Source organism: Xiphophorus hellerii, chromosome 23, assembly GCF_003331165.1.
Source record: "Xiphophorus hellerii strain 12219 chromosome 23, Xiphophorus_hellerii-4.1, whole genome shotgun sequence".
NCBI lineage: Eukaryota > Metazoa > Chordata > Actinopteri > Cyprinodontiformes > Poeciliidae > Xiphophorus > Xiphophorus hellerii.
This window is the reverse complement of record NC_045694.1, coordinates 16,043,061-16,070,883: the sequence shown is the minus strand read 5'-3', so window position 1 is coordinate 16,070,883 and position 27,823 is coordinate 16,043,061. Positions and strand designations below refer to the sequence as shown.

Genomic DNA, 27,823 nt, shown 5'->3' with positions numbered 1-27,823 from the left:
GGTTAGTGAATGCAGAGAATTAAGAAATGCTACTTCAAGTCTCTCCAGATCATTTAGAGGTCTCTTGTTGTTGATCTTTTGGAAATCTTCCTAAAAAAAGGTTTATCTTGTTTTTCCCTTTATTTTGCCCAAATATCCAGTTTTATAATGCTGTGTCGTTCCACATTTCTCGCTAAATTCTCCACTTTGCCATGGTACACAAATAATACTGTGGACTTTTTTTTCAGTACTGACTCCTTGGTATTTTTAGATTTCTGCAAACTACAACGCAAGTTAAAAACTGCAAATGTCAGGAAAAAATCCTGGTAAAAAGCTTAACTGTAAGTTAATCAGATTCACAATAACTGTTGGCTGGTATGAAATCAAGACTGCTGAAATCTAATAAAAAAGGTTCTTTGCAGGGTAATTACATTTGTGTAGTTGCACTAGCATTTTGTTTTTCGGTTGATATTATACACAACGTCACAATATATGTGTAAACATGTTTTTTAACAATTTTTCTCAGTCTAATTTTGTTTGCGTCTCACAATTCTGCATTTCAACAGTGTGAACTTTTTATGTCCGCTAATTAAGTGTTTAGAAAAGCATACATGTCAACAAAAGATTTTTTAAAAATGTCAAAAATTATATTCATGCGCATTGCTTCTGTGAAAGTGGTCAATTATTCAGTAACGTTCCAAGTTTTTTGCAAGATTTGACTATCACGCCTCTTTTCCATTCAAGTGTATTAACGACGTAATGCCACAAGGTGGTGCTTGAGTATACGTAAATGAACAAGATTTCCAGCCACACGTTTACAACAGAAACTACAACTGTGTCCTCATTGGGTGCAATTTTGTTGAATCCTTTATTGAAAAAAGAGAAAGAAACAAAGAAAGATATTAACATTATTTATAACTGTCCATTTGACAATCATGTCAACATATATTTAGACAAAAATATGTGAATCAACTGTATTTGATAAAGACATGGAGTACGACCGACACATATTCCAAACAAAGAAGCGCCCGTCTTTTAAAAAATAAAAACTTCTGCACATCCAAAAAAAAGTAATCAGTGAGGAAGGCCGAAGAGATTAAAGTACCATCACTCCGCTGTAGCTTTGGAGGCAAGTCTGCAGTTGGTCGACAGACGAAACGAAACCTCATGTTAGAAACAGAGCTGTTATATACAGACACCACTGAGGCCGCTCTAAAGTTTTTTTTGTTGTTATTCTGATTATTTTAAGGTACAACATTTAATCTGAAACATTCCCCATTTTTCTCGGTTCTCAGTTTACACTGATCTGTGGACGGCTTCATTCAAAATGGACGAGTACAAACCGAACTCGAGTAAACATGCTTCAGCATCCGAGGACACAAATAGGAGGTCAACGGTCAACTACTGGCGGCTCCTGCTGCTGTGAGGCCCTCCCACCCCCAGGTTCCCCTGAAGCTTTTCTACAGCTAGGTTTAAATGTTTAACGAAGGCAGCCAAGTCAGTCAGACAGACGATTTATAAAATAAATCTGTTGAACATGCAGCATCTTTTTGCTCGATTGTTGCAAATATTTCTTCGCCGTTTTTTTTTTTTTTTATTATTATTATTTTTTACTTTTTTGCTTTATCTGAGTTTAATGTATTGAGTGTTGAAGCAGCAGCAGCACACACAACAGCCCTGGATCAGAAGCGAAAAACACAAACTGATATGTTTGGATGTGTTTTGGCTAAAAATGAAAACAGTCATTGCTTAAACACACGGTCTGTAGTGGGTTTGTGTCTGTTAACGTCTGCTTCTGTCTGCAGGACTGTGAATGCTTCGCCCCTCTTGAGGGCAGAGGCGTCTGGTGCAGTTTGGGATGAGGGGAAAGTCACGGGGTTCATCTTTGCATATCGCACATGTCGCTTCATTTTCATCATCAGATCTGCCTTTTGTCGTCGACATTTAACAAGAAGATACAAAAACAGAGAGCTTTATCTGGAATGAAAAACAGACAGTTATATAAATGGCCCAATTTTTTTTTTTTTTTACACAAAACAGTGGGCAAAGGGGATAAGAATAGGCTTTCCTTGAGCACACGAATACATAGAGGTGAGGAAGAGGAGGTGGAGAAAGAAAGAGAGCCTGAAGAGTTAAAAAAAGACAAAGAAATGTAAAAGTCCTTCTAGCCTGAGAGGGGATCTGATCCCACCCACTCAGAAGCCAAGCTGTGGTGATTACCACACCATTTACCACAATCCACAGGATAACAATAAAAATAAACACAGTTTGGACAATTTTCAATAATAACCCATTGTGTAATGCAGCCACTTTCCTTTTTTTATCCCTGACTGGACTCCGTTCACTTGTGGGAGGCTAAGGAGGAGATGAATGTGTGTATGCATTCTGACTGTGTGCATTAGGCATCTTCCTGGGTTCTGTGGGCCAGCGTTTGAGTCTGATAATGTACATTCTAGCATAGTTGCATGTTTGCTTGTAAACTCGTTTGGACCCGCCGCCGACGACCCTTCATCAGTGCATCTCGGAGTTGAGTTTGTCCTGGAAGATGTACAGGTTGTTGGTGGCAGCGATGGCGATGATGTTCTCGTTGGGGTGCCAGGCCGTGTGCAGGATCTTCTTGGTGAAGTCCAGGCTGTCCACGCTGATGTCGTCCTTCCGCCGTTTCCCGCCGGCGGCGCAGACCCTCCGTGGCTTCAGGACGGCTCTGGGTTTGCTGCTCTCCCGCGAGGCCTCCAGGGTCACATCTCGCTTGGTGTTGCGGTCAAACATTCGGAAAAAGTTGTTGTAGGCGCCGGTCATAATCACACTGGACAAAACAAAAGCAGAAAATTCATCATCTTTTTTTTCACATCAAGCTACTTTGATACCCCTAAATAAAATCCAGGTTGTGTAATAAGTAAATAAGATTTTACGTGAGTGAAATTTAAGGTGTCAGAGGTTTGTTAGAGAACATTAATGAGAGCATCATGAAGACTAAAGTTCACAGTAGATAAGTTAGACATAAAGTTGCGAAGAAGTTTTAAAAACAATATCAGGCGTAGAACATCCCAAGGTGCCGTGTTCAATCTCTCACTGAAACAAGAAAAATCTGTGGCTTGAACTCAAAACCTCTTAAAACATGGCCGCTCATCCTATGGTATCAAACTGGGTCACCCATTTGGATGACCAGGATTGAATTTCTCCAAATTAAATATTTGCTTTTGTTCATCAAAGCACAGAGACCAAGCCATTACATGACTTACCTGTCCGAGCCGTTCCAGGAACACTCAAACTTGTCGAAGATGCAGTCGTTCTCGTAAAGGGAGCACAACTTGCTGCGGAGGTAATCGTGTACCTGGAGGAAAACACGGACATGAAATAAAATTTTACAGTGGGACACGGCCGCGTCACTCAGAGGCTCTGGTTCACGGCAGACATTCACAAACACCCGAATCTAAGAAAGGAGCAATTTGGTTAGAGCTGTCTTTGAACCCTTGACACCATCCTTCACCAATACTTAGGATTGGAGTTTATTTTAATTCAAAAAGCTTTTCTATAGCAACTCAGTTCATTAAAATCCAATTCAGTTTCATCACACCTTCACTCAGACACAGTTATTAGCCGTTTCCCTCGTGCCTCCATTCGACCTTCCCAGTTTAGCACTGTGTCTTTTGGTGATGCAAGTTTTTGCAACCGGCAGCCGCCGTGATGTGCATCCCATCCTCACCTTCCACACTCTGCATAAAGTCAGCAGTCAGTCGCCTTGTAATCAATAAACGGTCAAGCTGAGGTCGCTTTGTGCTTGTACATCACTTCTTGGGACATTTTTGTGTCTCCCAACGGACCTTTCTACCCGGGGTCAAAAGGGACAATGTCAGCTGGACCTGGACACTATTTTCTGCTGTCTGCATAATCTCTTACAAACAGCAATCTCTATATACTACCACTGTAGTATATAGTTTTTTGGCTTTTTTATTTGTGCTAGCTCTTAGATTGATGTATGAGAGAAATTTAGTGTGATTTTTTTCTCTGTTTTCTCCTCTCAAAGACTTTCACATAGTGTCAGAAATGATATACACCTATATGCATAACAAGCAAAAACCAAAAATCCTATAAAGGTTCCCACTGGTGCATTTAGACAATGGGACAGATAAATAAAAATGTCCTGTTGTTTTCTATTGTATACACTTTGAAAGTACATAAATCAAATTCCACCCTTTCCTAGACTTTTTTTTGACTTTGTGGGAACTCTGCAGAGCTTTGTATAATCCGTGGTAGATCAGATTTGAAACATGACGCTGATTGCAGCGTAGAGCTTTATAATCCTCACTTACTGAGAAAGAAGAAATGAAAATGTAATTCTCTCAACATAAAAATATCTCAAATTAAGTTTCTGCTACAAGTACACATGATATAAAGACATGTGATAGAAACATGATGATCAGCAATGTTCATTCTGTAAATAATTAACAAAGGACCTAAAACAAAAATTGTGGCATTCCTTACAAAAATGTGCCTCACAAAAGTATTTTCCTCTTGAGTTTTTACAGCCTCTGTCTGCTGTGGAAACACAATCAACATGGAGCTTCTGGAAAACTCAAAGTCTAGTATGGATCTGCAATGTCTAAGAAAACACACGGAGACTGTTGTTTCAGTAAGGCTGGCCAGGTGAAAAAGTTAACTCAAATCTTTTAAAATTATAGTAAAACCCAGTTTACTCTGACTCCTGTCTCTCACAAACATCTTAATTAATGATCACTATTATCATAAACATCAGAAATAATTTGTTTGAGTGCAGATTGGATTACAGCTTTACAAAAAGTGGAAATTTAAAATAAAGCAAAAATTCAGATTGAAGTACTACTGGATATTTGTAAAAGTGCTGCCTATAAATGCTAAAGGTAAAGTTACTCTGACCCACATGCTGCTTGTTTTTCTCACTCTGTCCGTTATTGCACCTTCAGGCTACGTGTCGAAGTAATTACAATACAGATATCTACATCATTTACTTTCTTCTTACTCCTGCATCCTTTTCTTTACCCTTCCCATTCTGCTCTTCTCCATCACGCTGTCCCCAGTCTGCCTTCCCAGTCCCACACCCTGGTTCTCCCCCTTGCTCTCCCTCTCTTCCCCCTCCCTCTCTGTGCTGCATTGCAGATCTAGGTGTCAGCCACTGTGTAAGGTATCCCTCCTTCTCGCTTTACTTTATGAGAGGAGGCTCTGCAGCCTATAAATAGCTCCAGCGCAGTCGTTGCCTCCCACTCAAGGCTGCCTCAGGGGCCCTCACACGTCAGGCATACCTGCAGGCAGACTTGTCCACCTAAACACCCGTCACGGCAACGCTGGACACTCACAGAGACTTAGCGGATCATCATACAAGAATAAACAGAAACTTGTGAGACCTTTTCTTGTAAACAATCAGAAATTACTGTTTGAAGAGGAGATTATTTTATCAACTTAGTATTTGATAAGCACGCAAAGCTGTTTTAATCTTCGCCTGACATCCAGTGAACTACATTTACCAAAAAGTTTTAGGGCTGACGTCAGTGGGAAGCTTACTCTGGCCTAAATTCTGTTGAATGTTTCCAGGAAGGTTATGTGGAAAGATGTAACCATTAGTTAGGACTGTGCACATGTGAGGAAAGGTTTCTGTCCTCGTAATTAATTTCTCAAACTGTTATTTTAAATGGCAGCAACACAGCTTTGGTCAGCCAGCAGCAGAGAAACAGTAAACACCATATGAGTTTTGGTGAATAAGTCTTAAAAGTAAAGTTGTAAGGAAAACTTTATCATGAAGTTTGGTCTTGGAGTTGACGTGTTTTGTAGCTTTGCTCAATTGTTTTAAACAAGATGTGGTAAAGTAAAAGTCTGCAGACTTTTTCAAATAAGAATTGTATAAAGACATGATAAAAGTGTTTGTATAAGACTTCACTAAATAAGATGGTGAGAGAGAACCAGACTTTTTGGGCTCTCTGTCAGCATAGCTCGATATTTAAACCAGAATGTTTAAATATGTTAAATGCTGCTCAGGGTTCAATTTGACTGAGTGTGCACATTGGTGACATTTATTGCTTTGTAAGTGGGCCTGTTTGCAAAACTAAAACCTTATAGAGCAACGCTAAATGTAACCCTGCATTTTTTAATATGTCCTATCTCCATTGAATTTCACACTTCCATGTGGAATATTTCTAGTAATAAAAACAAATATCACAACAGTTATCAGGGAGTTGTTAAGATGAACGTATGTCACAATGTTACTGAATATCAAAGAGCAGAGAGGAGGCTTCTAAAACCTTCAGAAATTAAAGACCAAAACTTAGTCTGAGCAACACATCCAACTAATTCCTGCTCACAGGAGACGTCTAGAAGTTGGTGTTATCAAAAAAGATCAACTAAAAATATTTCCGTAAGCATGTTCATTCCACCATATTGCACATAAATCAACTTCTGGATTACATTGTGATGATTTCTTCATCAGTGTAGATTACTTGGAGTGCTGCAGACATACAGTGACATATCAGTGGTCACACAGACCTGGTATGTCTCCAGGGGCTTGCTCTCCATGTTGAGGTCCCACACCTTTGCAGTCAGGTAGTCTCTGGTAAGCAGGTAGCGGCCGCTGTGGCTGAACTTCACATCAGACACAGAGGAGATAATCTCAGAGAAAAAGGAGCGAGCGCTAGGATCCTCGGGCTCCTCAAACACTGCATAAAGTGAGAGAGATAAAGTAGGAAGAAGGTGAACACCACTCGCTGTTTAGCTTTATAATAGAGGTACAGGGTGACTCTGATGAGTTTTTATGGTGACAGTAAGGCAAAGACTCTTTAAGTGTGCCGTTCTGAAATACTGCTCTGTGTTAACCTCTGCAAATTTGAGTTATTTTTATGATTTTGCCAATTAAAATAAAAGCCATAGCTTCAAAAATAAGTATGGTTTGCGAAGGAGCTTAGCATCACTGACTCATGGTCAGAGCTGTAAATCAAATGGTAGGCATTTCAGCAGGAAGAAAAGGGGCAATAAAAAGGCAGCTTTGGTACCTTGGGGCCCTCGCATTAAAGATTAAAGGTACCTACCATCAAATGATTTGTGTCCCTTAGTGTAGGCAGATTTATGAAACGCTACCCCATGTTCCAAATAACCAACATGTTATATGAGACTTAGTGGATGCTGCTGATATGCTGTCAGGAACTTATTGACAGATTTTCTACACTTTAAACTTAAACACACAGATTACCAAGATTTTCTTGTAGTCCATGTTCCATACATAACATGAACGACTACAAAAGTACAGTAAAACAATGAATTGAATAAGATGTTCTAGACAGTCAGTTTAGTACATTACTGGACTAAAAGCTCACATGCTAATGTGCTGCAGCCACATGTGACTACCTTCTTTTCTAGCCTTACTTTAATGAAAATGAAGCCTTTTAAGACCTGCTTGACTTTATAAAATGTTTTAGAAGTGTCAAGAAATCAACTAACCACCACTTAAAATGTTTTTACCAAAATGCCAAAAAAAAAAAAACAACAGACAAGCTAATAGCTCAAAAGCCTAGTTTTAAAAATCATCACGGTTAAAATAAAAAATAAAAAAAGATAAATAAAATAACCTCTGACTGTGTCTCAGCAGGAATGCTTACATTTGGAGTGCTTGTCGCACAGCGCTGCTTCTCTCATGTCACAGAGGCGTAGGGTGCCTTTGCTGCTGCTGTAAACAAACAGGTTACAGTGGAGGGGGTGAAACTCTGCAGCTGTGATCACCTCCGTCAGATCCTCCATGTTTGCTGGTTTGATGTCCACAATGTCTGATAGAAAGAGGCCTTGTTCAGGGAAACAGCAGAAAATCAGTTACTGCTTTGTTCTGCAAAAGTAACTTATCTCAAATACCCATCAATGTTCTTAGAGATTAAATTAAGCTATTTTTTTAATTAACAAAAAAAATTTTTTGCAAAGCCTTAGAATAACATAAACACAGCCAACACAGACTCCAAATACACAGCTGAATAAAACAAACTAATAAACAGATATCTTCAGGGAAGTTGTTGAGTGAAAAGTAATTCCATATTTAGATGAACTGTAATAATATAATCCTGTCTGGGTTCTGGATGTGAATGCTTTGCAATCCGACCTGGATTAGAACCCAGAAAGGGGCTTGAATATTTATGCAGCTTCTGCATTATTCATTAGGACATAGTTTCACTCCTCAGCAATAATACGCCCCCTCCCCCAACAGCAGAGGGTTTTTATCTGTACAGTAAAGTGGGATTTGCAAAGTGGAAGTTCTTATATATGTGTGTGGGTGGAGGGGTGGGGTTCATTATTAGAAATTTGAAATTATACAGGTATGAGTACATGCTTTATTGATGTATTTGTGTGTGTGAGAGTTGGAGTCTACATTGCCTCGATTGTAACAGTAAAAGGATACTGAAGCTGCGATCAGTGATGTCTAGATGCCAGAGGTTGATCCTCAGGTCGTCCGCTGACATGTAGGTCTCATAGTCCGAATTGACCGAGATGGAGTTGAATGTGGTACGTGTGGGCGTTGGCAAACACCCGCCGGGGGCTCACCTCCACCATCAGGTCCATCGGCTTCAAGACCGGCACCTGGAAACAAAAGCCAGAGCAGCATTATGTCCCTTCTGGCTGCTTACAGGAAAAAAAAAAAATCTGCCAAGATATGGAAGATATATTTCATTTAAAAAACACTACAATATATTAATATTTAATGTTACAACCCATTAAATAAGTAAAAAATGAGAGAAAAATCAAAATGCAATAATTCACGTCATATTAGGCTGAATTAGTTCTCCACCAGTTTGAGACTGATTTAAGTCCTACTATGAACACGAATGCTTTAAACAATTTAGATCAAGAGCAGATGTTCGGCTGAAGCAGCTGCTCATGTTAAAGGATTCCACCTCCCCCATTAACTCTCTCTCATGTGTACCTTGTGCTACTGACCCACTTTTGTACATGTAAGCACAGCTGAATCTACTGACCCAGTTTCACTGTCCAGCCAACCAACCAGCAAGATAAGATAAGATAAGATAAGATAAGATAAGATAAGATAAGATAAGATAAGATAGTATTTATACCTGCAAAGAGGTGACTGTAGAGATATCCTTGATGCGACCTTCTTCATCCTTCAGGTTGTATCCTTCTGGTCGTTTATCTCTTTCACTCACCTTCCACAACTTTATGGTTTTATCTGGAAAACAAACCAGATCAATTAGGCAAATTATAATGGGAATTTCTGAAAAGGTATCATCTCTTGATGAGGTCTGCAAACCCAGACATGTTGGAGGTATTTCCCTAGATTTTTTTAAACTTTGCTTTTGCTTTTCCTAGGATCTTCTTGAGCTAAGGAAATGTGTAGGTGTGAGGACTAAGCAGATAATGAGCTGCTTACAAAGACAAACAAATAGCAGTCGTTTTATTAGAGTATATTAAGTAATTTAATCCATTACGCTGACAGAGAGCAGCTTGTTGCAGCCTCACAGACACCTACCTGCAGCCATTCTTATAATACTGAGTAATTATGTCACAGTATAATAGGATAGAGTGAGATCCCTCACTTATCCCAAAGACCCTCCATAACAAAAAAGTAAGAATATCCCACACAGCAAAAACAGATTTTTCTATTTGAAACACTTCTTACCACAGGATCAATCAAAGCTTTTGCATATCAATCTTGGCCACCTAATTTGACCTTTTTTAACAAAAAATATTACCAAAAAGCAGAGCTTTAAAAACTTGTTTGTATCCATCTCCTGACTTATACTTTTCTGCAACCTTTTCTCTGATTTGCTTGAGGTGTTTTTTGTCTTCAGGCTGTAATGGTAACCAGAGATATAAATTAATCGGTGAATGGACCTTCCAGACACAGGGTGTTTTTATACTGACCGTACCGTGGTAAAAATGATTTTTAGTATTTACACACAAAGCATCAGATGACTTCTGCAAACTGTTTTATTGAATAAAATTCATGTGCCGTCACCTAACTTTCCTACTGCATTGTTTTATTAATAATTAGCTGCAGCAGCAACACATTTTTCAATCTCCTAGTCAAATAAAGGGAGCGTTTCTTGCAGCTGCTCCCTGATAATAAAAGAACGGTAATATCGCCACCAACCTGGAGCACCGCATGTTTACTACTCGCTTGAAGTACATTTTAAGAACCAAGCAGCATCTTGTTGTGGGAAGTGTTGAGGGATTAAAATGTTTTGTAGCTAGAGGTGATATAAAAATTATATGTCATATAAATTTCATATAATTTTTGGCAAAATCCTGAAAAAAGACAAAAGAAACAACACGGACATGCTGTTCAAATTCACTTCATACCAGTACACCTGGAAATAAAGACAGCTTCTCCGTAGGTTCAACACTAATCTGCTGAAGCAGCTCCTACATTTTTCATACTCTCCATCATAAATAATATAATACAAGACGAAATCAATAATGTGGCTCTCAGGGTAAACCTATAGATCTTACCGTAAAGCCATAAACCTGGGATGTAGAGTATAAATCCAGACTCCTCTGCCAAGCAACACAAGCTTGGGATGCTAATGCAGTTTACAATTTGTGAAGCATCAGGTAAAGTAAAATCTGCCTCCCCCTGAAGAAATATCTAAATAAATCACCTTTTCCTCACATAAAAGTCTAAAATCCCGACAGTGCAGACGCTACACCTCTAAAAGAAAATAAACCAAGTTTTTCATGTAGCAAACTGGATAGCTTAAAAAAAAAATTCAGAGGTTCTGCTCGCACAAAACCGAATCAGTCGCATCAGTTTAATTGGCCAGAGGTTTTAGTAACTTCTACATTTAGCTATTATTTGACTTGTATAAAATCAAATGTGCTATGGTTATTAAAATACTCAGTTTTAATGGTGGGCAATAATTTTTGCACTATTCTTTTAAGAAAACGGCCCGTAAGATGAAGACAAAACAAATGATTTTGTACAGTCTTAATGGATTTTAATGTGTTCAAGCAATTTTCTCCAAGTTGTGTAAGATACAATAGAAATCTAAAAGATAAGATTTTCTTTAAGTGATTATTCAAAATGAAAAACTGTATTTTAATTGAAAAAGGTCAACAAAACTCATTATTTCATGTTATTTATGAAGTCAAAGGAAAATAATGAACTTACTTGTCTCATTCTCACGTTTAGTTTACGTAGACCTAACATTGGAACTTGATTTACTTGTTGCAAAATATTGTTTTTAACTTGTATTGTTTCAAAATGAGCTTCACGTAGCACCGAGGCTTAAATGCAATTTCTTAATGTAGTATAGTTAATTATTTTTACGTCTTTCATACTGCTGCTAATTGATATGTATTACTGATTTGGACGGCGCTTATTAGTCGCTGTGTGATGCATTGTGTCCAGAAAACCATTCAATTTCAATGCAGGACGAGCACAAAATCTGTCACGAAAAGATTTAGTGGCGCCATCATTTATTATCAGCTACATCTGTTAAATACGACTTAAAATAAAGCTGAGAAAACTGATGTTTGATACATAAATTCTCCGTGATACAAATCTATAAACAGTTTGGTTTCTGTTAGGTCTGTCAAGATGCAAGAAAGAGCAAATTTCCCTTTTATTGGCCAATCGTTTTATTTTAAATATGCTGTAGGAGCCGTAGTTTGATGACTGCTATAAATATCGCCACATTTTACGAACGGAGGGAATTAGTTCAGTTTTTGTCACTTGTTTAGCTTTTAGGAATTGCAGCGGCTGCAGTGCGCCTGCAATAAAGGTGCAATAAAGCTGATAAACAGGTGAAGAACAAAACTAGATAAAACCATTTCTATCCTTGCTTTTTCTCGCTCTCTGTGTCGGCATTACCCGGACTCGGACTCGGACCCGTTGCCACGGCAACCGACAGACAACAGCTCAACTAGCAGCTAGAGCCGAGATTACCGACCAGGAGAATCAACACAAAAAAGTACGCAAAAACACCAAAACAGAACATTCAGTCTGTTACATTATGCTGTCAGGCTTGATGTCTATATTGTCACTATTAATACATTTTCGCCTGACCACAGCGGTGGTTGACTAGCTGATTTAAACTCCTGCTCTACTGATGGTGTGTGGGTTGTCCTCTTTTAGTGCTAGCGGAACCAAAACACACTGAACTGCGCAGCAAATGTTAAGGTTATCAAAGTCAATAGCAGGCTGGCAGCAGTTAGGCTAGCATAACTAACTCGCTGCTCACTTTTTCAATATTTTCTCTAAATTAAAACGTTTCCCTCACCTGTTAAATGTGAAACCCTTGAACCTTGTTATCTATGGCTGTCATAGGGTTGAATTAACCGCTAAACATTGCGTCCTTTTTTCAGATACTTTGCGTGATTGTGGTATTTTCCTTTCCACCGGCATTCCTAACTCAATGGACAGCAATGGTGCATGTGTGGTGCAATTTAAGCATCTCTCTAAAAGGGTTAAAAACATTTTGATTGTTGGTGCAAATCCAGATTTGTTCTGTCACATTCACAAAATACCAAAGTCCACAATATTATGGGTTATACTGTGTTTACTTATTGAATTCTATGATATGTAAGCATTTCCTGCTACTATGAAATGACGATACTTCACTTTTATATCAGAATCTCTGCTTTGACAGATGATTCTGATGGCATTAGAGCCTAATATTGTCATAACGCTCACCTCTAGTTAAAAATTGGCCCTGGCTTCTTTAAGATGTGTCTGCTGTTTTGGGGTGGGATGTGCAGTGGATTGTTCTCTGCTCTCACCATTGGTGGAGAGGAGAAAGTGAGCAGCGTTCTGCTGAGGCAGCCATCGGATCTTATTGATCTTCTCCTCAATCTCCAGGCTTTTAAGGTAGTCGAATTCGGGCTCATGGCTCTGAAAGGTACTGTACACATTGTACTCTCCCTGGGAAAATGGCTCAGACTTGCTCTGTGGAAAAAAACAAACAAACAAAGGAAACATGCAAAGTTAATGTCCAGACCTCATTGTACAGTATCCTTGATAATGTAACGATACTGCCGCTGGAATGGAAGATGGTTTATTTGTTACTGTTGAGCAAAAATCCTTTGTATTTGTTCGGAGCATTAATGTGTGCTCCTACCTCTGGTTCCCTCTGAAAGATGACCACACGGCCTCCTTTGTCCCCTGTGGCCAGGAGCTCTCCTGTGTGGTTGAACTCTACAGTGGAGATGATATCCGCTGGAGCAAACAAGACAAGGAAACAAAGATGGAATACAAAGAAGGAGATATAGTTTGAGAGGAAAAATGGAAGGAAAGAGACAAAGAGGACAGGGATTAGATAACCGACTACACACCAGAATTCATCTGTCTAATCTAAACAGGGAGAGAAATCTAAACTATAAAATGTAATTCAGGCAAAAATATATTTCATTGTTGATTGAAAAAGAAAACATTTTTAAAAATTAGACAAAAACCAGCACACATACATGTTCATAGTGTGATCAGGTGTTATCTGTCATCTACTGTGACACACAACACAGTGTGTCACAGTGTCAGATGGATACAACTGATCTGCACATACTTCAATGTGCAAGTAATTACATAGCATTGTGACTGAGTTACTGAACATATAATGCATCTTCTTTTAACGTGTTTCTGCTTTTTATGTTTACAACAGTATCCCCACCAGGGCAAAAACAAGCACTCAAGTCCAAGTGACCACCGAAAGATTTCTAAAAGACGAGTCAAAACAATGACCAAAAGAGTTGTTGAAGAGCCCAGATGCACTCACTAAGCGCTTCAGAAAGACATTGGAATAGGAGGTAACGTTTTACTTATGAAAACAATAAGTAAAGCACTAAACTGTAATATCTTCAATCCCACTGCTGAAGAAATAGCACGTTAAACTTTGTTTAATATTTGCTGCTGAAGATCCTATAGAAACCAGAGAAACATTGGTCTGGAAAGATGAGGTTGAACATGAACATAGGAGTTCATAGGAGTCCAAATGGAGTTCATATTCACTAACTTATGTGTATTTGATGAGCATGAAGTTGAACATATAGCATCCACAGAGGATCTACAGCATCCATTCTTCTTCTAGTGTTTGGAAGAAGAATAGTTCTCCAAAAACATCAAAAGTAAAGTTTGTAGATAGGAACATCATGGTGTGGGCTGCCTTACAGGGACCAGCAGGCTCTCTTTATTTTGAAGTAAGAATAAATGGAGAAATGCACCAGGACTGAAGGGTTTCTGAGCAAGAGATTAAATACAGCATTTATGAATTATAGACTCTTAAAGCATCAACTTAGAGAAGACAGTCAACATGATTGTAGTCCGTTCACTCCTGTAGTTTCTCTTGTTCTGTTTTCCCACAATAATCTCACTATGTAATTCTTCATCACAGATGAGCAGATAATCACTCCTTTTACAAATGATAGCTGAGCTGTTAAGTGTTAAATCTGTCATCTGTACACTTGCAAATACAAAAAACAAAAAATGTCCGGTATCACCAGGGTGATGACTACAATCATCATCATTATCATCATAAAAAAACAAAAACAAACGCACAGATGTCCAGTGTTTTTCATGGATTGTTTTTCTTCATGTCAATGCATTCGAAGGGTTCACACCTAAATGATGACATATTAATAGCTTAAAGTTTTGCTCTGTTAATGATCTACGGTGGAACAGAGGCATTGCATGCTGGAAATGTTTGAACATGCACAATTTGATGTACTGCACAGGACAATGTCTGTTAATATTAGGCCACTGGCATTATCTGATTTATTTTAGCCTTTTACATATAAGCTCATGATGATTTGAGGTTTGAGGTTTGAGGTTATCATTAAGATGATCTTTCTTTATGAGCAACATTATTCTTATCTGTTTCCAGTGCATTCAGTAAATGCCTCTTTGTAAGCTCATATAATGGATCAAAACACCTGTTTTTAAAACTGTTATTAAAATGTTCACAATCAAAACTGGCACAATGTTCCAATTCAATGTTTCTGACCAGAATAATGTACAAACTCAACTCAAAACAAAAAATCCAAGCAATGCCACCAATCTTTAGTTTTTGACCGCATCCTCTTCACTGACAATTAATGTCTGTTAATTTATCTTTTTGCACATGTCTTCCTACAATGTAGATTTCTACCATGGAAAATGTTGGATTGCACCATTTTAAACTTCACAGATTTAGTTCAACTCAGTTCCCTTCGGCCTTAAGAAAATGCCTATTGTGATTCTGGATGCAGTTTGTTCTGAAAGAACACAAGAACTTTCTGTGTAATTTTATCAAAAAGAGTGAATCTCTTTGTTGCTTCTTTTCGGTGAAATTTCTTGGACCAATGCAAATCCCATTTATTTCACTTCAAATGATGTCCAGTTCAACCCCATTTGTGGGTTGGACCTGCAGAGTTCAGTATGTCAGACAACTCATTTTGCTTTTGATTCTTTTTTTTTACGCCATTGATTGGATGAGTGAAATTTGAAGAAACAAAACAATAAATGAAAATACTTTTCAGTAATATATCCGATTTATTACCGGCACCAAGAAGAGTTGCTACAATCAATTAATTAACCAAACACAAGTGTGTTATGTTTTGTGCTTAATTTTTGTTGTGTTGACAATTTATTTTTAAGTTTCATCAATTTACTCGCAATAGCATTACAACCAGGCAGCTTCAGTTTATTTGTCAAATCTTATTTGAGGTTTACAACAAGATGTCCTTATTTTGAGGTTTTGCATATCCCTTTAACAAAGTCTCTACCAAAAGGAGTTCATATTCACTAACTTATGTGTATTTTATTTTCAATATTTTCACTTGTCATTTGTATAAGTAATGCTGATCTAAAATGCGAAAGTGAGAACATTATTCTTATGCTAAAAACACAGACCTGCTGTAACTCTTGTGTCAGATTAGCTTTGGAAATCCACAGAGGTTAGTTTTGATAGATAATGCCATGTCCTCACCGGCTTTGTCTGCAATAAAAATAGAGCATGGAGAGCGTATTCATTGAGAGCCAGAGCTGAAGCCTGTTTTGTCACGGCCTTGAGAGAGAGGAGAGGGAGAGATTTTATGATGAGTGGAGGCAGGGACTCATCTCCACTCTCTTCACCAACACAATATTACTCACCCTCATCTTAACACACAGACCGTAACTGGTTCTTTTTTTCCCCTCTTTTTACTATGTTTTACATCATTTTATTACAGTATTTTATGGATTTTGAATGGGCAATCTTATTATTGTATTTTTAATGTTTCAAATCTCTCTTATTCTGTCTTCTCTCATCCCCCCCCCCGGCCGCCTGACTGTATCCAACTGTGTACATAGTGGTGGTGGTGATGCTGCGGGTGGAAGAGAAAGGATGGTAGAGGGAAAAAAGGCATTGGGATCGAGGTGGAAAGAAAAAAGGAAAGAAAAAAAAAACAGGGAAGAGGGGTCCTCCACTGGTGAGTATGGGTTGCCACGGTAACGAGCCAATCCAACCAGTGGAAGTAGTCATGACGGCTTGCCGTATATGGAAGTGTGATGAAGGAGGAAGTGGGATTCATCAATCTAATTCTTGCAGGAAGACACAGCGTGGTGAAATAATTGCACTGCTGTTTGTCTGCTTTCCAAAATGCTGCTAAATTATCACCAGGGGATAGAGCACACGGACAGCAGCGCGCAAGCATGGGCTCTGACTCACTAATAAGCACAAGCCTGGTCACCTGAGTGTGTACTGGCAGGCAGAAAAGCATATTCTCAATACTCTTTGTAAGAGAAAGAGAGCTAAGCAAAACCACAGGAGGAGCACACAGTGTAGCCGAAGAAAATATGGAGCAGACACTCCACCCTCTTTATCTTTGTGATCATGTTTACCTCTTCTGCAAACACACACGTCTCACACCAATCTGTCTCTTTTGATCTTCTCATTTGGAGAAATCTACAAGATAATTAAGGATAAAAAAGAACATGCCGGTACAGGTATAGCATCAGACACAACATGTTTGAAGGGGCATGAGAGTGGAGATCCCTTCCCTTTTTGTGCTGTGAGGTATAGGAAGTCAGCCATGTTTGTAAGCAACAAGCAGTGTCTGGTGTCTGAGCATTAGTGTGCGGGCCTGAGTATCTATCACTCCACAGAAGCTGAAGGAACACATGGTGACTGCAAGTGCATTATCCCACACGCTGCATATCAATACACACGACTCAGTCACATAGAAAAACACTCAAATATGCAAAAGGAGAAGAAAGCATTTGAGGGAAGGCAGCTCAGTTATAATCAGCACATCTTCTTTAATGACCTACACAAATACATGAGAACATATTGAAAGACACAGGGGAAACAAATTCTAATTTACATCTATAGTACTGTGCACTTCTCAATAAATTCCCCAGAATATCTGGTATTATTTGAAGATGTTTTTTTTGTTAGTTTTTAGTAACTTTCTTTACATTTTTCTACAATCAAAGCTTGGTAAACCTACAGGAAGGTTTGGCGTAGCTATTCATTGATCAGACATCAGCTGTTTCGCTCTAAAGTCTTGAAACAGTCGCTGAAGCTCAAAGAAAGCTAAGTCATCATTCCAAGAACTGCTGATCAAGTGTAAACCAAAGCGCTTTGCAAACATATTCACTCCTGTTTTGTGAATAAGCCAAAGCAAAGAAGTGTGTGAATGTGAAGTGCAACTCACCCCTTTTAATCTTTTCTTTTATTCTTGAATTTGATAGTCAGATGAGACCAAATTTTAACACTTTGTGGCAGAAAAGCATCTTACCATCTCCAGGGTAAAACATATTGGTGGGCAGCATTATGTTGGGTTTCTTGTTTTTCTCCTTTTTTGGCAGAGAAAGGGAAGTTAATCAATGTTGGCAGGAAAATGAGTGAAGTATGTTAGTTAATTGTATTGAATTTAATTTAATTTAGAAGTATCAGAGTAAAGAGGGGCAAGTATAAATCCAAACCATGGATTACGACTGTATTTTGTAAGAACATTTGAAAAGAATGCATTATTTAATTTCCATTAAATGATGTTGTACAATTTGATAAATAAACTTTAGTTTTATGGTAGTTTAATCAATCTGAACTGTTTTGTGGGAGGGGGTTTGTGATGGGGGTTTTTTTTAAGGCAGGCACCAAAATTAATTAAAGTAACAAGAAACGAGAAATCTTTTGTTTGAACCCTTTTTTTGTTACATTGTGAGAAAAGATCTGCAAGAGAAGAAGGCGGTGAGAACCCAGAGAGGGGAAATCCTTTCTCCTAAGGTTTCTGTAGGGGCAGGATGGGGGGGCAGATGTTCCAATTATAGAAATCTCAGTTCTGGGTAAACATGGACCATTAAAGCTGAGCCAAAAACACACACTTAAAAGAAGTGACAAGCCACCACTCAGCAGGAGACGCATGTGCATGTGTGTTGGAAACGGCGTGTGTGCATGCCGCAGCTCAAGCACCCCACATTTCCTGTGTGCATGTGCACAATTACCCAGCAGAGAAATAAACAGGATGGAGGGAAAGGAGGAGGAGGAGGAGAAAGAAGCGCCGGAGGGAGATGTTAAATTGATCCCTGTCCTGCAGTTCTGCAGTTATCTAAAATAGAAAAAAATCTAAAATAGTGCTTGTGTTTGTGCTAAAGGTGCACGTGTGTGCAGGGGAGGGGTTTAAGCCCAGCACAGCAGGGACTCTGCTGTTTCTCCAAACACACATCAGCACAATGGAGCAGGGCTGGTGTGAGCCTAATGGTTGTAGACTCAAACAATTAGAATCATAAAACCAGCATCAGCTTCAGAATATGCTGGATGCTCCAGCTATTATTTAGCTGCAAAAATATAACAAACACAATTTTTATGTTTTGAAGGTGATTTTCTGCAAATATATACAAATGAAGAAAAGCAAAAGTAGTTCCTTAGTAGATCTGTTGATCCTGTCTTTGCATTTATGGATTTCTTAAGCAGAAAATATGGAAATGTTACAGAGGATACAGCCTTATGTGAGAGGATTTCTACACTTTAAATATATCTTTGTGTTCCAAGATTCAGAGAGCAACTCATCCTTATTAGCATTCATGGACATAAACAGATCTATTTTTATTTCAAGTTGACAAAAAAAGAAGTCGAAGTAGGACAGCTAAGCTTTGAAGAAGGCAGCATGTCATCTGAGGTTAAACTATTTAAAGATATCTGGAAAACGTAGATGTAATTCACACAGAACCAGCCTGACAGGGACAAAAATAAATCTGTGCCTACTAGAATAAACTCACCTATAAAGGATGAGGCAGACAGACTGAGACAAAGGGATGTTTGATATATTTATAACAATCAGACTCACATGAGAATCCACCTGTCTGATGCACACATACCCATGATACCACATTCTCACACACACACACACTCAAGTCTATCGTGTGTCATTTTGGGGTTGTGTGTGGCGCAAATGTGTGACACAGATAGGACCTTTGGGAAAGAAGAGGATAGAAAACAGACCTTCAGTGTAAGAGGCAAACGGCTCAGGCTCCAGAGAAAGGGTAGTGATGTCGGAGCACAGCACCTGGATGGGGCTCAACATCCTGGGGGAGGACTCCAGGGTGGAGAGGGGTGGACAGGATGGGCGGAGCTCTTCAGGCTATAGCCAGGAGCAGCCCTGTAAGAGGAGCAATGGTGGACGGCAGGGGAGGGAGGAAAGGGAGGGAGGCAGAGGGTGAGGAAGGGAGAAGGGCCAGGCAGGGTTAAGGGTAGGGACTGAGTTACTACATCACCACATTCGGGCATGAGTACTCGTTAAAAGAAAAATCTACAGGGAGTGTATTCATGATGACATTATGTCTATGCAACATGAAATACTCACAGGCGGGGTTGGACAGGAAGGTTACAAAGATATGGAGATGAACAGAGATAGATACGCTACAGAGAGTCCGTCTTTGTCTTGTTTGGTCCTATTAATGAGATTTAGTAGGTGATAAATTGCTTAGAGAAGGAGAACAAATGCAAACTAATCTAGATTTACACTTAATGGAGACACCAAGAAACTCTTCTACCATAGGCAGGCTATTTAAACTCTTTTTAATCTATTTGGTCTAATAGACAATTTGTCATCGATGAATCCCACCCTCTTCCCAGCTTAACCTTACATTTCCTTCCAGCAGGTCAACATTTATGGCACTGCCAGTGTCTTGCTTGAGATCTCAGAGGTAGAACAGCAACTACTAGCTTCAAGCCTCGCAGTTGCCTCAGTCAAAAATCACACAGAAATGGAAGGACGGTTCCCTGCTTCAACGTTTTTTGTGAAATAGGCAATAAGATATGAAACAGGTTTCATATCTTGTGATTCTTTGAACTTGTTGTTTATGACTGAAGAGTATGTCCTCAAAATATTTGAAAAAAATGGGAAATATAGAATAAATCCAGTTTTTCACAATCACCTCTGCGTGTTCATGTCAAGAACGAGAGGTATCCCGCTTCTTATTGTTGTAAGAACAGTTCAAAGTGGCAGCCTGCGACTATTTGCCCCTAAAAACGAAACAAATCTATTCAGCCATCATGTCAGCGTGCTTAATGGTGCTGCTTTTTCCTTATATTGTTAATATCACAGCTAACGTCTATTAGAAAGCATCCTTTTACAACACTCTGCTGCTTAAGGGTACCACGGTAAGATAAACAATCTCACAAGTTGAACCACTTTTGTACAACATGGAGAAATGTAAATCATTTAACTATCTCACTCCTCACTAAAAGGTCATATGACATAAACTAACCAGAAAACCTAAAATCAAACCATCATTAAACGACCTGCATAATGACCTACAGATGTTTGCTGAAAAATACAGCACTAAAATAGAAATATTTACAGATTTACTGTTTAGTGTTTCATGAAGCAATGGATGTCAAAATTAATTGGCGGAAAACCTGCCAGTCAATCGTCATCTTAATCAACTGTCATCACTGGTCAGCTTCTCTTTAATCAAGGTCAGTGAATGCACCAGGACCTAGCATTATCAGGAAACAATTATGTTGTTCAGTGTGGATGCTGTTGATGAAGGAAGAAGTCTCTAAGGTAGTTATTTTGAGCATCAGTAAGACGTTTCAAATAAAGTCAGAGAAGTCACACAGATGTAAGGAAACTAGATGTTCAATATGTTGAGACTGTCTGAGGTTTAGTCAGGTAACAGGACAGTAAAGTCTGTTTATCCTTAGACCTTTTATGCCCTGTCTATCATGGCAGATCAATGCTGGATTTCAAAATGTTGGTACATTTTTCTTTTAAATCTTACCCTACTCTAATTGATATTCTCTCTGGAATACTAGTGAACACTGCATTTTCATTAATGTTAGCCATGTTAGCTGTGGTAATTGCAAACATAATATGTTAAAGTTACCTTAAAATGTCAACTCTACTCTATTAGCATGTTGTCATTATCCATTACAGTAAAAGTAGGTTTTACAGTAAATGTTCGGTCGCAGCGCCATGTTTCTTCTGCTACTAAAAGATAATGGGAAAATAATTAGAAAAATAGATTTTTGATGTGTTTTTTAAACTTCCTAATATTATAGTTCTTGAGAAATCAGAATTGGCCACAAATCTGCCAGAAATATTTAGATTGATCCATTTTTGTTTCAAACAAAGACCAACAAAAGGAAGTTGGCACAAATAATTTAAGCTGTTCTTGTTTTGATTCCCTCTAGATAAATGCAGTGAACTAACTATGCAAAACTGTTCAGTTATTTTAAATGTTAATATTTCCTGCATTTAATTTGTAACATAATCTGATCAGACTACATTAATTTGTTTACATCTAAAAGAAATACAAATCTGTCAATCAGGTAATTTCTCTTTAAATACAAATAATGGACTTCTTCACTCAAGAGTATTAATGTTTGATACTTATGTAATGGAAAAGGTGTTATCAGACGAATTTGTGTCTGTTTTAATTATTGTTTCATCTTTTGCTTTAAGTTATCACATGCCTTCACAAAAGCATCTAAATTTGGATCTTATTGCGATTTCCTCCTCCGTTTTTTGGACACAATGCTTCTCAATCTGGAGGGGGAGGACGCAGCCGAGAGATTTATTTTGGAAGCAGTAAAACATGTGAGGGGGAGTAAAGTGAGAGATGGTGGTTGGAAGGGAGGAGGAGAGGGAGAGCAGAGAAGAGGGATGCTAACCATCCATCCCAGTAGGTGTTAAAGCTGCGGTGGGAATCCCTACGTGTGCGTACAGTATGTGCACACACATATACAGACTTACAGACACACAAACATCCATATACACAAACCTGAGCAAACAAAAGATGCACATAATCTACTTGAATAATACACAAATGAATAAGTCTAAGAAAGGACTTATATTTAAGAGTTACTCTCAAGCGTAAAATCCCATATGTCTTTCTGACTCTACCAGTCTCTCATTCACATCCAGAAGCACATTGTGTTTGAGCACTGCTGGGTAATTATTTAGCAGGCGCACCACTTTAGAGTCGGACAATGCTTCTGGTTGTGATGGTGGATCGATGGGGTAGAGGTGGGGGGGAAGTAAGGAGGAGGACAGAGGTGAACATGGATAAATGGTGAAGGAGGGGTGGAGTACGAGAGTCTAAGAAGAAGGGGCAACCTTTTTTTTCTTTAATTGGAAATATTTACTCTAATAAGAGGAATATGAAACCGATTTCCTTTTAGCGTGTAATTTATGCCTCTTACTACATTATCTGCCACAACAACCCACAGCGGTGTGTCCACTTCAGAGTGAGCTCATCAGCAATTCCCCGTGAATAATGTCTGTGACTGTGCCTGCGATGTGTGGAATAATTAATACTGCCATTATTGGTGGGTGGAGACGGCCTGTCAGTCATACTGGTCAAGCATGAAAAGCAGGATGTTTATCACCGCTGACTGTTTCTATGGTGATTATAGATGGGTAATAAGGCTCAGTTTTTACTACAGAACACCCGCCTAAAAATACCAGAAATGTGCAGACATACAGCTCGAGGAAGCGAAAACCTCCTTCACACTTGTGGACAAACAAAGATATCTCCTGACTGCACAGGACACACAATAATTTACACAATTAACAGGCAAACCTACAGTATCTAAACTTGGTGGACAGACAAAGGATTATGAATATATTCAAACCTCTTGAATTTTAAAAAAAAATGTCTTCATGTTACAACCACAAAATTTCATTTATTTTTAGTATTTCTTTTGGCTTTTATGTGATGGACCACTGATAAATGAACCAAAAATATGCATAGTTTTCTGAAAAGCAATATACATATGTAACATATGTGTCTCAAGTCAGTACTCTGCAGAGCCACCTTTTAATGCAAGTACAGCTGCAAATTTGGCACATTTTAGAAAACCTGAAATATTGACTCAATCTTCTTTAAAATAGTCCAGCTTGTTGATCTCTGATCCAGAGTCTTTACGCCCCTTCTCTGATTAATATCTGTCAGTTTAGCTTTTCTGCCATGTGTTGGTAGGTTTTCAGGTGAGCCATATTCTGCATTTTAATATAAGTGACTATGTACAAGTATCAAACTCCAGTCCTCTAGAGCCACTGTCCTGCAGCTTTTAGATGTGCCACAGGTACAAAACACTGGAATGAAATGGCTTAATTACCTCCTTCTTGTGTGGATAAGTTCTCCAGAGCCTTGCTAATGACCCAATTATTCTATTCAGGTGTGGTGCAGCAGAGGCACATCTAAAAGTTGCAGAACACCGGCCCTTGAGGACTGGAGTTTGACACCCCTGGACTAGTGCTTCGAAAGATGTTCAAAGCTCAAGATAGCCTACTTCTTTAAGCTTCTTCACATCTTCATGCATGACCTGTCAGTGGTATTTGGTAAATCATGCTGGTTCTTCACTAATCTTCTCTAGCAAACCACTGAGGCCTTCACAGAACATGCTGGATTTGTACTGAGGGTATTTTCACACCTCATAGTCTTGCAGACTCGGTTTGATTGGCGACCAAAGTTGCAACATTTGTTACATTTTCAGCTGGTGTGGTTGGCCTTCACACTGCACTGTGTCAAACTATACAAACTAATTGAAAAACCGGTCTGCACCTCCTTCAACAGTAGGACACAGAAGCACAACTTCCTTCTTCACAAAATGTAAACAAAAATGGAGTGGCGTCGGATTTTAACAGGTATAGGATTTCTTTTTCGTCTTTGGCAACAGACCATAAGCCATTTCTCCCACTAGCTCTAGACTCTCACATTTATTTTGGTTATATTTACCCAGAATGCCCTGTCCTATAGTCTGCTTCCTGCTATCAGCCTGCTTGGATCCACATATGCTTTCAAACCACACCAGAGTTCACCTTAACTGAACCAAGACCTAGTTATTTACATGCCAGATTTCACTTTTTTAAGTCCACATTAGAGTTAGATTGCGCATTCACATCTTCATAAACAAACTGAACTTTCTAGTCAAATGGACTAGAGTTCAATTAAAGCAGACTGAACAGTACTCATCAGAATGCAGCCTAAAATACTAATAGGTATGGTCCATATACAATGCACAGCACACCTTCAAGATTTTCATTTGTCATTTTTCATCCATTTTACAGCTATGCGTCTCTTTGTGTTGATATATCACATAAAATCCCAATGAAGTAAGTTTGTGGTTGTGCCAAACTGTAGAAATTTTCTAAGGGGTGGAAACAATTTATTTCAGCTGAAATGGGTTACCTAGATCGCTAAGAGGATGATAAATAAGCTTATAACACTACGGTGACCCTTTAATGATAATCTGGTCTGGGAAGCACGGTGAGCAATGAGCAGCAAGAAACAGACCAGTGAGGAAGGACAGACAGGAGATCCAGTGTGATGGTAAGAAAAAGGACTGTGGGGAAATTCTGTGGGTGGTAAGTGCTGCTGAATTTTTTAATAGTCCCTTGGCACAGATCTGATATGCATTCAATTTGACACATGCACCTGTTTTAAATTCGAGTGGGACAGCAACAGACTGTAAGAGGTGACACCGGACTTAATACATATTCAAGAAAGTACGTAGCTGAAGTTTCTGGCATGTTTTTGTGGGAAATTAAGATTTCCCTGTCTCTCTCTTCCTCTCTCAGACACAATATGAGTCATACACAAACTCATTTAGATTTAGACCAGATCAATTGCTTCCTGTGGTGTAGAAAGAGCTGTGTTGCACACAGAAGGTCAGCAGGCATGAAGGCACAAACCAAGCATACAAGCACAATTCTCTGGTCAAAATCCCATAATTATCCAGACTCAAATTTCCAGACGTCTCAGTTCTTTTCTGAGAAATGTTAAAGTTTAAACAAAAATGCTTATGTAATGAAATCATTTATACTTTTCAACAGCTAGAAGGATTTAAATATGGAACCATAAGGAAGGATGGATTTTTGGGCAACGACATGAAGAAAAAACTGTCTGAAAATCAAAATTAAAACTATTCTTCCTCTCCTCCCTGAACGCACTTACTGTAAATCAAATTCCAGGCTTTTCTAGAGCCTGTGGGGACCCTGAAGCCAAACTAGTAAAACAGCTGATGAGTGAAGGAAGAGAGAAAAACATAGCCAACACACTTTCTGTTTGCAGCTCTGTCTGAACACATCAACACAGACAAAGCTTACAGATTAGGAATCCACCCTAAGCTTGTTGTGTCCCGCAGTGAATCCGTGTAAACACACCCGACCTCGTCTGTCTGCCTCTTACCTTCAGTCACATAGTTGTGGTCGGGGAGGAAGCCGTGGTGGTTGAGCGTCAGGGTGGCGTCAGTGTCTTCGCCCATCAGCGGGGATGGGGGGAGCCCCCGGCTCGGCTGGGCAGCGTGGTGGTGGTGGCAGATTGGTGGTGGTGGAGGGGATGGTGGGGATGCCGGCCAGCACAGCGTCCATGCTGCTGCCCGCCGACGCCTCCTCAGCACAGGGGCGCACAGCGGAGCATCCTAACCAGAAGAGGTGATGAGAAGCTGGCAGGTCACTTGGGAAAGATGGAGAGGCTTACAAAAGTCCTCGCAGCTGCTTCTGAAGACCAGGTGCCAACCTGCAGAAGGCGGATTATTTGAAAACATCAGCATCACTCGTGCAGTGAGGGAAAGCCAGCACAAGTCCACCCTGCAGTGGGTGTTCCTAATATTCTCCCATAAACACACTCAGACATCACAGACCTGACAGAAATGGGTAAACTCAGTGGATTCTTCAAAAACAGAAGAGAGGATGAGGAAGAGGAGAGAGGGGGATGGGAGGGAGGGATGAGCAGAGCAGGGCTCTTGGTCGAAGTATCTGCAGTGCTGCTGCTTCTGCAGTGAACCCACTCACTTGGAGGCACACACACGTACACACAGGATGAGTTAAAACACACTCTTACCTACACACTCAGCAGCTTGTGAGATTCTCCTCTTCAATCAACCCTCCATGCAGGATCTCCTCAGCAGGTAAATGTCTCTCTGCCTTTCCAAAAATAAATGGTAAAATCCTTGCTGGCTTTGCGCTCTGCTGCAGTCTGAGCTCTGGCGCATGTGTGAGAGGAAGAGTGAGAGGTAAGGAGAGGGAGGGGAGGGAGAAGCGGAGAGGATGCGTCCTTGCTGCGCTGGTACGTTTGCATGATGCATCGCTGGAGGCTCCACCTTCAATCAGGAGGAGCCAATCATTACAGAAATGAGAATCTGCTCAACCACTGACTGTAGCTGATTAACTATGATGAAGAAGCAGACAGGATGGAACAGCGGGAGGCCAGAGGGAGTGACAGAGGATCTTATAAGGTTGTAATCAATGAGTAAAGAGGCAGGAAAGGGGTTTCAGGCTGTTTCACTCAATGCTGAAAACCAAACAGAGCACAGAAACTTGAGTGAAATATCACAGAGATGAGAAACTGACTTATATTTTAAACATGCGACAGAAAGCAAAGCACAAAGCAAAAAAGGACAATTACAGATCATGGGACAACCCTATTTTTATTATCTTCAAATAGTTTCTGAGAGTTAGAACCAAAGCTGTTAGAAACACCTTAATAACTAACACATGATCCTAAAGCCCAATGAATAACACAAGTTATAGTTTTATGGCTCATTGCATGCAACAGAGTGCTCTCATTGCAGGAAGAAAATAAGGTTGACCAACAGAACATTGAGCACAGAGAAACACTGTTCCTCCATAAAACTCATAAAACTCTTTGGTCAGATCAAATAAAGAAGATATAACATTTTATGAAGCTTTATGTTCATCCATATGTTTGCTTATGGAAAGTAAAGCTTAACTGTTAACACAATGTTTGTAAGATCCACTATGAACAAATTGCCATGTTGAAATCCCGACTCCTGGGCAGAACAAAATACCTGGGCAGAGAAAATCATTTGGATGCCACCGTACACCTTGCAGCATATTGTATGGAGAAATGTACAGGGACAGTTTTGATAAGAATATGAAGATTAAACAGCATATTCATAATATTTACTTCATAACATCTATTAAATAAGTGAACAAATTGTGGCAGTGTGTTTCTTTCTCTGAAATAAGAATTTGGTCCAGAGTGCTGGATTTCTGAGTCAGTAGGGTTATGAAGGAGGAGCCACTTTATGGCTGACAAGGAAAACTGTCCATTATGTAGCGAGATTTATTTGAAATAAAGGTCAAACGGGGCATCACATAGCTCAGTGGTAGAGCAGGCGCACCCTCCACAGAGGCTACATTCGTCAACGTAGCTGTTCCCAGTTCAGTTCCCAATTACTTGCTGCATGTATTCCCCTTCTCTCTCTGCTCATCTTCCAGTGCCTTTACGGTTGAATGAAGGACACTAATCCCACAAAAGACTCTGCAAAATGAAATAAAGGTCAAATAATTGCAGCACTGACCCAAGGAGAAATGATTGAACTAGCAAAATTGACTTAGCAAAGCTAACAAACTCTGTATGCTAAAACTAGCACAATAGACAGTTTTTTTCAAACTCTTCCTA

The 27,823-nt window shown here is 39.4% G+C and overlaps 1 protein-coding gene across 1 annotated transcript; it reads right to left on the bottom strand.

Moving 5' to 3' along the window:
• Positions 1-823: 823 nt before the first annotated feature.
• On the bottom strand, positions 824-27,823 carry LOC116714287 (serine/threonine-protein phosphatase 2A 55 kDa regulatory subunit B gamma isoform-like). The gene is given in 11 exon segments (XM_032554762.1): positions 824-2,785; positions 3,222-3,313; positions 6,493-6,662; positions 7,599-7,763; positions 8,384-8,480; positions 8,482-8,562; positions 9,054-9,166; positions 12,718-12,883; positions 13,056-13,153; positions 25,586-25,915; positions 26,240-27,823. Coding segments are annotated over 10 exon segments (1,353 nt in total). The 5' UTR covers positions 25,662-25,915; positions 26,240-27,823; the 3' UTR covers positions 824-2,490.